Source organism: Falco peregrinus, chromosome 7 (genome assembly GCF_023634155.1).
Source record: "Falco peregrinus isolate bFalPer1 chromosome 7, bFalPer1.pri, whole genome shotgun sequence".
Taxonomy (NCBI): domain Eukaryota; kingdom Metazoa; phylum Chordata; class Aves; order Falconiformes; family Falconidae; genus Falco; species Falco peregrinus.
The window spans coordinates 90,114,305-90,125,607 of NC_073727.1; the positions used below are offsets into that span (position 1 = coordinate 90,114,305).

Sequence of the window (11,303 nt, forward strand, 5' to 3'; positions counted from 1 at the left end):
ACTTTTGTTTAACAGAAGGCTTAGCATTTCTTTTTGAGATTGACCAAAGGAAAAAAAAATAATTAAAAATCCTCATTCATTATTTGACAAAGCAAGGGATATCTTTGGTGTCTAAACAAAATATTTGGCATTCAGTTTGAACTGTTCTTAGAAATAAATGTTATCTCATACCACCATACCAAAAATTACAACATAAAAAAGAGATTTTGGAATATTCTTTTCCCATCTCAAATCAAATAACTTGAGTGTAACGTATTTCAAAAATTCAAAGAAGCATTTTGGTACCTCTGCATGTTCAGCTTTTTGCCCTTAAACTGTGCACAGAAAAACATACCTAATTTTAATAACTTGTTTCCCCCAGGGGACAGAGCTGATAGTAGAAGTAAGTTGAATATATGCGGGCTCCAACCAAAGGATATCCACTGATGCTGACAACAGTAAAGACTGTTTCTCCTTCTCAGTTTTAAATATACCTGCTTTGATTTCTTTTCTGCCACGTTAGTGAATTAAAAGTGGTTCATAAAGTGGTCTGCCAGTTTCCTGAGCTAGCAAAAAGAGCGGAGGTGGGCTGCAGTGGACTGTAGTGCTGGGAACAGGGGTAGGAGTGATGAGAAATAAGTAAGCCTTCCCTCGGTGAGCAGCAGTGAGCCTTCCTGCACCCACTGTGCTGCAGCCCCTACCAGTTCCCCACCTCAGCCCCACCAAGAGGGACTCAAGCTCTGCTATGCTTGGTGCTCAGGAAGGAAATTCACAGTACGGAGGAATTGGGCGACTAAGATAAGATCCCTAGTTTCCACCTTTTGGGGGGCATGGAGACCGCTAAGCTAGACTCCTACCTAACATTCAATTTCTGCTTCACCTTAAGGGGGATAAAAATGCACAACCCCAGTTTAACAGGGCCCTAACCATCAAGCCTGTGGCATCCTTGAGGCTACAGTGCTGTGCTGCAAACACCAGGACCAAGACAGAAGGCAATAAAGCGTGCATGCATGCAAGGTACAGCTCCCAACAGACCTGTCCATGCAGCAGCTCAACACGGTTCTGGCCATCCAGGCTCACAGCGCTCTGCCCCTACTCCATACCCAACACGCGCCTTGGGTGGAGTCAAAGCTACTTGAGGCACAAACTGCACTGTGTGGGTTTTCCTGGGAGCAAAGTCCTGTGTAATTAGTAACGGGGCATACTTTAGTTCAGAGAAAATGCTCCAAAGATTCCACCTTTATCTCTTTTTTTCCTTCTGCCAGCAGAGGCAGTTATAACCAGCTCTGCGCTCACAGCTGCACCCAAGTTGCCAGCGGTGGTGGCCTTTCTGCAGAGCCCTGATCTCCCTCACGTAAGCAGAGCTCCCAGCTTCAACTTTGCATTCAAGCTTGCAGTTACAGCAAACCCTGGCAGGACCATTTGCAGCTCATCAGCAACGGGATCCTTTATTCCCTGAGTGAACCCTGCTCACAGATGCGGCTGCTGCTGGGCAACTACTTCAAAAGTAGGGATTCCTCCAGCCACACTGTCACCTCCCTCAGCTTTCTGAAAAGCGGTGTCCTGAGAGCCTCAGTCCTACCAGATACAATGTGTTTTCCATTCCCGTGCAAGGAATCCTTAAGGAGATAATTATGGGGTCTATCCAGCCCCCAGTCACTTCTCTACTGGGTGATCCAGAACCACTATTGCCATCAGGAGGCCAAAACATCTCACCTAAAGACAGAGCTTCAGCAGTTCAGGTAAGCACACCCAAAGGGAATTTTGCACAACAGTGTTAGAAGAACCATCTTGGATTTATTTTTAAAATTCTCTTTCTGTCCACAGACACATCAAGCCCTGCTCTGCTCCCCAGAGCCGCAGGAACTCCCACAGCGTGCTGCCTCCAGTATGCTCCAGATGTGCTGCTGTTACCTTGTGTAAATCTAAGCCTCTGTTTCAGACCAAGAAAACTAATGTCAAGTTTCTACAATAAATTAATTTATGGGGTTTGGGTTTTTTTTTTGGGGGGGGGGGGTTCTCTTCCCCCCCCCCCCCCCCCCCAGCAGAACACTTAGCTCTGATAACACAGCAGTACCTAAACTGTGAAAGGTTACAGAATTCATTAGACTTGTAGATTGCTGGAAACAGATCTAATAACGAGGCACTGACACAGTGTTTTGATCGTCAATAGCACATCATTCAGTGTACAACTGCTGCAGTCTGAAGTGCCAAATTCTATTCGCACATGAAGCTCACCTGCACTGGTCAGGCCTCCCCTGCTGTCAGGCTGACACTGGCACCACCCAATTAAGAACCAGAAAAACACCTGTTTAGAAAAGGGCTCCAGAGCAGAGCCATGAAATGTGAAGCTTCATGCATTCTCAAACATGAAAGCCCAATGCTCGTATGAAACAAGGCAAGACAGCTGCCTATTTAAACTTTTGCATTTTGGTCTTGCTTTATGACTGCTTGAGGTCTGACTCAATTTTTCAATACAGAAATAAGATATTCCATTTTGTAAGGTTAGTACACACCTCTCACATATAAACATCATTTTCTCCTTGGGTAAAAAGAGGTAGCTTAAAAAGACTAGTTCCCTGTGCTGGAAGGCTAGAAAGATCACTTTTTGTACTGAAGTTCCCTCTGACTAACCTGCACACAAAGCAGAGTTAAAACTTTACTGCTTCACAGCTCCGATCTTGCTGTCTTGGCATCAGACTGCAAGAACCTACCTACCATTAATGCACAGTGAGACAGCACAATATTACTTAGTTTCACGTATCCCAAAAGAGCAGCTTTTGAAGATGTATGAAAAGCTACATCCCTTTTGAAAATCTGTCCTATTCACAAGCTGTGCAGAGCAAAACATGTGCTCAGTCCTCTCATCTTTACCTCAGTAGATGTGCTGCTCCTAGCAGGCAAGAGAGCTGTGCAGAGATATAACAGGTTGGTGATACTGAAAAGGCAGAATGCAACCAACATTTGCATCTAAGCTAGTAGAGACCAAGAGTGCAGCTGCATGCAGTTTTCATAGCAGAGAAGACTGGCTGGAGAAGGCTGGAAATAGACTTAACAACAGAACAAGGCTAGAGGAATGGGACCACGTCCCAGAACAGAACACACGGGTGAATAAGCTAGTGAGCTACTAGACTCCCCCTAAACAGACATCTTTTGGAAAAATTCAAGCCAGAAATTCCAGTATACCTGCTGGAATTCCCCAGAACAAATTCAATTTTATGTCTCACCAGGAACATAACCTTCATTTCCAAATGAGGCTCAGCCTGCCCTGTGTACTCACTGTGTCTCCGGTGCCCAAGGCAGCCCTGACTTTATTCAGTGGCATTTGGAAAACTGATGTAATAATGCCACATATAAAGAAGTTTGTTAACCGTGTGTCATTTACACTAGAAATGAAACAGCTCCCTTACAGGCTCACAAAGCTTTTACTCGCTACACATTTTACATTAATTCATCAAGAACAAAGCAGTCTGAGTGAGGCAGGTTGTTCCCTACCAAATGTAATAATTCTATATGGTGGCCAAAAACATCTGAGCTAAATTTTGTGCACTGCATGCATGGCAATGAAATATGAAAAATTCTCCAGACACAAGTACCAGAAAACTGAATTGCAGGTTCCCACAAATTCCCCACCTTGTCAAAACAGTTGCGTGAAGAGTACCTTTTCCTTAAGCTGACAGCCAAACAGTTAAGGGAAAAGGATATGGACAGAAAGGGACAGAGACAAAACTAAGTTAGAAGTGTAAAGAAAATACCATTATTCTTCCAAGTAGAAATTGCATCAAAACCAGAAACTGGTAAGCAGGCAAGATAACTGATGAGCAAAGAGTCCCTTGAAACTGGAAGAAAGGAAAAAAGCAGTTCTAGAAAAGATGCAACAGTGAGAATGGTCTTGTCCCAGACATCAACCCTAAAGACAGTGTTATCTTCAAACACACACTCACTTGAACAGAGCTTAAGCACACACCTGCCAAGGACCTTGCGGCTGGTTGTGGCTGGCAGCCTACAGAAGACAAGATGGTACTGTTGAGTCCCTGATCAGGGACAGTCATTTCCACCCGAGCAAAGAGAAAGATCCATGCTCCTGGATCTTCTTGTGAGTTTTGGGCAAGTAAAGGACTCCATGTCTGAAGACACAATGAAAGCTAAACATTCAGATTATGGATAATTTAGATAGGTAAAGGTACAGATTTTACATGATCCCGTACCATCAGCAATACCTACGTAATGCTGGTTTGATATTGCCCAGCAGGTGGGGCAGGTGACCAGCAGAAGAATCTTCGCGCTGACAGCAAACTGCATTGCATCTGATTTTCCTGAAGTCAATGAGCTGTGCTGGAGAAGTTCCCTGCTCCAGAGGAGCTTTCTGGGCCACCAGGAGTTCACCTGCATCCAGGGAGATGGATCCTTGGCCCACCTCTGTGCTGTGGGACCTGCCTGCGTTCCCACCGTGGACAATATATTCTGAGGACAAAATCCTGGCTCCAGAGAAATCAGGGATAGCTTTGCAATTATCTCATTCATCAATGAACAGGATTTTGTCCTGAAGTTATGAGTGGAGCATTGAATGTAATGAGCACCAAACATCCCAAAGCACGTGCCTGCTCAAGAGTGTAAGCAAAGCAGTAGTGTGCCATAATGCCTATAGGGACGTTCTGTGTGAAACAGGGTACTGTAATGGTGTAGCCACATCACAAGGCAGTTCACAAAGGCAGACAAAAGAAACCAAAATACATACCACATTAGTCAAGGAGCATAGTTGAGCTGTTGTCTGATGCTGACTAGTGAGTTTTTAATCAACTCCAATACCTAAGGATTAATTTTTAAAGAAGGAAAGCACAGTGTCTCCAATAATAACAGTATCTGTACCAAATGCATTCTACAGCTGTTTTCTGACTATTACCTTAAATACTACATTAGGATGAACAGTACTCAAACAATAAAAGTATTTCCATTACAACATTCTATAAGAATATTTTGTGGAAAAAAAAATGTAGTACATAACTCGGCTGCATTGGTTTCAGAGCGCAGCTCTGTCTGCGTTACATTACAGCAAGAATGACAACCCTATCTCCAATCCACACATCCAAAGACTAACAATTCCCAACTTTTATACAGTGCACTTAGCTGCCATCTTCTACTGAGGTATGGCATTAAGTACTTCAGAAATTAATCAAGCAAAACCTTGAAAACGCTGTGGCAAACTGTACTGTAAATACCTTGTTCCATCTCAAGAGAAGTAGAAAAAATCTTGCTGTGAAATAGCAAAGCTGATCACCTTCCTTGGTAAGATACTTAACAGACTCTGAAATCTAAGACCTGGCAGAAAAATTCTTAAAAAGGAAGTTACATTGTAGACCTGGTACTGACTTCCACCCTCTTAATAGTGATCGGCACTAGGAATGTTAGTATCGCATATATTTTTTTGTGTGTTTCTTTTGAATGAAGCCAACCGTAACGCATTTTTAAGTATCAATTCTGATTACTGCACCCCCCCAGCTTATCTGGAAAACATGAACCAGTTTTCACCACAGTATTAATCATCAGTGCAAAACTTCTTCCTTACCTATGCAGACCTCTATAGTCACAGTATCAAGGTTACAAGCCACCACCACACAGTTCGTGTCGTCCTTCGCTAACTGGAAAGGATGCTGTTCATCTCCAGGCTGGTAGCACGTGGGTAACATATTCTGAATGAACATGACTCGGATCTAGCCCACATTTGGATGTCAGACAAAGCCTCCACAGGAAAAAAGGGCTGTTGTAACAGGACAGGCAGACATTTACAAAGATCTACTAGTGGGTCCAATCAGTAGATCCAGTTGCATTTCACAGCTACCTGTTAATTATAATATGAACCATTATTTCTCATACAGTAGGTGCCATCAACTGCTGCAGGAGACTGATGCTAGAGTATCATCACTTTACAAATTCACTGACAGACTGCACCTGGGGAGATGAGATAATTAAAGTAGATCAGAATAGAGTGTAAGAGGAGCTACACATCAGCCGTTACTGTTCCAGCACCAGAGAGAGGCCCTCTGGCTATTCACCACCGTTTTATTTTGACACAGCTGAATATCCCAAATGAGCCTGTGGTTAATCTTCTTTACAAAGTATAAATACTATTCCATTCTTATACCAAAAAAATACAGCTGTTCATATACACACAAACCTTGACTAAGTCCTTGAAAGAACACTGTAACGTGAAACTACAGAGCTAATACACACAGAGATCTGCTTTAGCTGAAGGCCAAGAAGTCTCTGCTAAGAAAGGCAATCTGTTATGGTAAAGTTCTCACTAGAACTTGCGTGTTTACACTGAACTTTTAACATGCAAATGGGATAATCAGATTCATGTGACATGCTTTCATACAACTTATTAGTTATAATCTGGTTTCCAAAATATATCCTGTAATTGCTGCATGTAATTGAAGCCATCCAATATAGAATGGAATTGCTTGAATACATCTTACTGATATAAGGAAGCAGCCTTGTTGGATGACATGTTACAAACTCTTTTCAGACACTGAATATACTCAAGAGTAAAATTAAGACACAAGTGAAATCACAGAAGGTTTTGGTAATTATTTTTATGTTGGCTTTATAGCTTTTTTGGTTTCTTTAGGAAATTCCTGCACAGTGAAAGGAATGAAGAATTCCAGAAGAGAGCTGACATCCTTCAGTTCCAGACTGTATTCCACTGCTATTTTCTCTGCGGTCCATATTTGAGGATGAAGTTTATGATTATTAAGAAGCGTCAGAGCCTCCACAATGGAAATTTTGCCTTTGGGAACTTTCTTAACATCTAGCTCTCCCAAGTGGCCTAGTTTTGTAAGTCTCTTTTCCTCCTGTTTACATGGAAGATGTTCACCACCTCCATCTTCTACCTAATTGTGGGAAGGAAAACAAAAAGAGCTTAACAGAAATTCTGTTTACTATGCATACTGTAGCAGCCAAGATGTTTTCTTAAATATGGCATTTCCTATTAAATTTCCCCATTTTCACAGCATTTAAAAACAAATAATTTGCCAGCCTTGCTTCTTGATACAACACAAAGTGTCACGTTACTCCGCAGCCACTCTACATACAATGTCATCCCCCACCCAAATTCTGAAAAGCTACCATCCGTTGAACGGTAAGTATTGCACAGGCTCAGCAGCCCTTCACACAAGGCAAACTCCAGATTCTGGTAGCCAAATGTAAATGCAGATAACCTAATATCTGGTACTGATTCATGGCAAGGGAGGGGGAAAAAAATTGGTATCCTTCTGATAGCACTGGAAATCTTTTTCATATAGTCTCTCTTCCCTTCATTTCTAGATTTTAGTTTTGCATCTCAAAGATATCCCTTCTTTTGCTCTGTCCAACGAACAAGCTTTGCTGGACAAAAAGAAACTATTTTACAGCATCATATGGAGTTTAATTCCCATAACTACTGCAGTGCTCAGACTGTTCTCCCAAGGCCCTTCATATTTCCAAGTCATTTCCAAACCAGTTCTGCATTCCCTTGTACTGCCTTTCATTAAGATTTAATAAGTGAATGACATTGCAAAAACACCACAATGAAAACCTTTCTTAAATTTAAGACAAAGTACCTTTACAGTTACCTGAGCCCCTAGCCATCAATTAGGCCACAGACACTCTGTACTAACTCACAAGCTGAGAAAGCTGATGTGGATGTTACAGCATCTACAACTGCATGTCTGTTTCTAAACTACAGAGGATGTCTGATGATGCTATCGGTTCACCATTTCTTCCTTTTACTTTGTGCTAATACTGTGCTTGGGTAATGAACAGTGTTTCAAGTCTTAATGAAATGATCTGCCTGTGGGTATCTGCCAGTTCAGGACTCGAGAGCTGGTGCTCTTTCACTTACCACACACATACCAAATATACAGATAGGTATGTCCACATACATGACACACAAAGTATTCAGGAAAGGAAGGATGTGTTTGGATGAAGTTTTGCCTATTAACCATGCTCTACCCAACAACTGCAAGCAGACACACCACAAGAGCAAGCCTGGCATGGCAGCAGAGTAGGCACAGAATCAAGTACTGAGACTTGTTCCACTTTTGGCTTTTTCTCAAATCTCTCTTGACAGGCTTACAATGACTATTGAAAGATACAGAAATTAGACCTTCAGTGCTTCAAGATTAGAATCCTAACCTCTATTATGAAAATTAAGGATAGAGGTTACTTGGAAAGCTCAGGGAGAGACTGCAGAAATCTGTTTAAATTTTAAGTACTTCTAGTCTTGAATACAAGGTACTATGAAAATGGCAAATTTGAGAGACTTAGGAATTTTATTGCTAGATGACTAGAAAACTTTTATTACTGAATAAAGCAGCTAGAATAAAGTGTCCAATAATCCATCAGGAAAAACATACAAGCCATAATGTAGCATGGTGGAAAACAGGAGCCTGAACCCCAGTCTGCATTTTACTGGAAGGGGTGTGCTTTGCCTTCTAAGTCAAATACTGCAGCTATTGACAACAAGGAAACTGATCACCAAACAATCCCAAGAGGTTATGCAGAAAAAAAATAAGGCACTTCCTCAGCTGCATAAGGAAAAGTCTCTACACAGTATGACATTAACACCAGTAAAGACTCCACTAAAACATCAGTGTCTTTGTCCTCTAACCACATTCAGGCTCCCATAGTAGTTCCAATGTCTTTTCTTCTAACAGCTCTATGAGAGATCTCTGGCAAACTCCTGCATCTTTGCAAAAGGCTGGCCAACTGTTCTTCTGCCTTAAAGGAAGCAGAAGTAGGACTTTAGGTGAAGAACAAAGATCAATGTGGTGTTAAAAAGGAAGACTGCATAAGCATTTAAAAGGTTGTATAATCACAATCTGTCACATGTTCAAGACTCAGGGTCAAACAGTCAGTCCTACCTATATATAAAAGAACAGTGATGAAAACATCACTTTTATCTATAAAAAAAAGGTAGGGTTTAGGCAGTAACAGAGCATTTTTCTTTTAGACAGAATCTGTATCAAGTTTGAAAACCACAAAGCTGATGCAGGTGTGCCTCCTACAGAGGGTCATACTCACCCGCACAGGTGGATCTCTGGACTCGACATAAACATCTTTTAACAAGGTGAGAAGCCTATCGTCCTTCCTGTAAATTTCTTGTCGTATCTCTGGGTGGTCTAAAGGCAGCGGGGAGCAGAAGGGAAGGGGAAAAAAAAAAAAAAAAAAAAGAGACAAGCCAGATCTGAGTCGAACTGTTTCCCTTTTGTTAGTTATGCCAGCCTAACCACTCCCGTGGGCGAAGGCGCGGCCCCCGGGCCGCACGGTGCTTCTCCGAAGGGTTCGCCATGTAACGCCGCGGGACAGGCCGCCGCTGCCGCCGAGTGCGGGGCTGGCCCGGGCCGGCCCGAGAGACCCAGCGGCGGCAGCCCGCCGCCCCTAGCAACGGCCCCTAGCAACGGCCCCAGCAACGGCCCCAGCAACCGCCCCAGCAACCGCCCCTAGCAACGGCCCCAGCAACCGCCCCTAGCAACGGCCCCAGCAACCGCCCCTAGCAACGGCCCCAGCAACCGCCCCAGCAACCGCCCCTAGCAACGGCCCCAGCAACCGCCCCAGCAACGGCCCCAGCAACCGCCCCAGCAACCGCCCCTAGCAACGGCCCCAGCAACCGCCCCAGCAACCGCCCCTAGCAACGGCCCCAGCAACGGCCCCAGCAACGGCCCCAGCAACGGCCCCAGCAACGGCCGCCGCCGCCTGCGGCTCCCAGCATGCCCCGCGCGCCCAGCCGCCCCGCTCTCAATGTCACGGGCCCCGCGCCGCCCCGGGGCACGCGGCGGCCCCGCGCCCCCTTTCCCGCGCCCGCGCAGCCCGCCCCCCGCACCCGCGCTCCCCCTCCCGCGGCCCCGCGGCTCCGCGCCGGGTCCCACGGCCGTCGCGCCCCGCCGGCGTCGCCCCGCGGCCTGGCGAGGCCGGCACTCACCGGCCAGCTCGTCCAGGCGGGAGGCGGGGTGCCGCGGCGCGGGCGTCGGCTTCTCCTTGCTGATCTCGCGGCGGGCCCGGCTCTCCACGTTGAAATTCCGGAACACGCGGGCCAGCCGCCCGCCCATCGCCGCCGCCGCCGCCGCCACCACCACCAGCGCCGCGCCTGCGCGGGGCGGCGCCTGCGCACAGGCTTGGCCCTGACGAAAAGGTCGGAGGCGCGACGCGGCCTGTGGGGCGGCGGCAGCAGCGGGAAAAAACAAACCCTAAAAAAGGCCGAAACAAGCGAAAACTACGGACGCGATGGTTCCCGTTTGTTTCCCGGCGCCCCGGCGGTGTTTCCTCCTCTCCCTCTGCGCCGCCCTGGCCCCCGGGCCGCCCGCCGCGGCGGTGAGGGGCGGCGTGTTGGCCTTGCTGCGGCTTTGCTAAACGCGAGGGGGGCCGGAGCCCCCGCGGCGCGTCCTCCCCCGCCCGTGGGAGCTGGGCCCGCCGGGGAGCGCCCTCAGGGCGGCGGGCTGGCCCGGGCCGGCCCTGGCAGGCGCAGCGGCAGGCGCGGGGGCCGCCGGCTGGCGGGGCAGCCCCACGGCGCGGCGGGTCGTAGCTGTCGCCGCTTGGTGTGTCGGCGGGAGCTGGCGGGCGGGGGGAGCCGGGCGGGCGCCAGCCGCCTGCGGCGCGGTGCTGCCGCTCGGGTGGCAGCGGGAGCGAGGGGCCCTCGGCCTGTGTAACAGCTCACCCTCCTTTTAAATCTTTTTTAAAAGTTTTCACTTGGGTAATGGTAGCATAGGTATTTGGTGATGTTGTACCTCTCACTCCCGTTAAAGTGTATAGCATTTCCTTATAGACACCTCACTTCAGTGACGGAAAACCAATTTTGTAAGCAGGTTCATCTGAAAGACATACCAAACATGGAAAATCTGTATGATTCCCCAATACTGCTCAGAATCTGTGGGCTACACAACATTATCAGGGTGCAGCCCATCTCCTTCAGCTCAACCAAATAACCTTCCTTCTGACTCCTGCAAAAATTGCTAAACTCTGTTATGAGAAAGTACTTAGTCTTGAGCTACACAAGATAAGAAAGATAAAATTGTAGACAGAGGTGAAATTGTTGAGATTGAATCAGCAGTTTAAAGATTAAGGAAGAAAATGTAAATATGGAAAGATATAAAATCCTCCGAGGGAAGGGAAGGCAGAAAGAGCAACACTGAGGACTGTTAGCCTGTTGCAAGAAGCAATAGTGCCGGATGATCTTCTATGTGATCGCAGGGTCAACCAAGACTCATAGGGTGCCTTTCCAAAGGAGGTTACTTGTGACTTACTAATTCCAGCTGCTGTGTGAATTCATCAATAAGTAATTGTTTTATCTT

General features: G+C 46.3%; 1 protein-coding gene across 1 annotated transcript; it reads right to left on the reverse strand.

The window, feature by feature from the left end:
- Positions 1–6,557: 6,557 nt before the first annotated feature.
- NDUFAF4 (NADH:ubiquinone oxidoreductase complex assembly factor 4) lies at positions 6,558–10,544 on the reverse strand. Its single transcript, XM_055810840.1, has 3 exons — positions 9,938–10,544; positions 9,040–9,137; positions 6,558–6,869 (listed from the first exon to the last, which is right to left on the reverse strand). Exons 1-3 carry the CDS (start codon positions 10,062–10,064, stop codon positions 6,573–6,575), a joined length of 522 nt encoding a protein of 173 aa, XP_055666815.1. The 5' UTR covers positions 10,065–10,544; the 3' UTR covers positions 6,558–6,572.
- Positions 10,545–11,303: the final 759 nt, after the last annotated feature.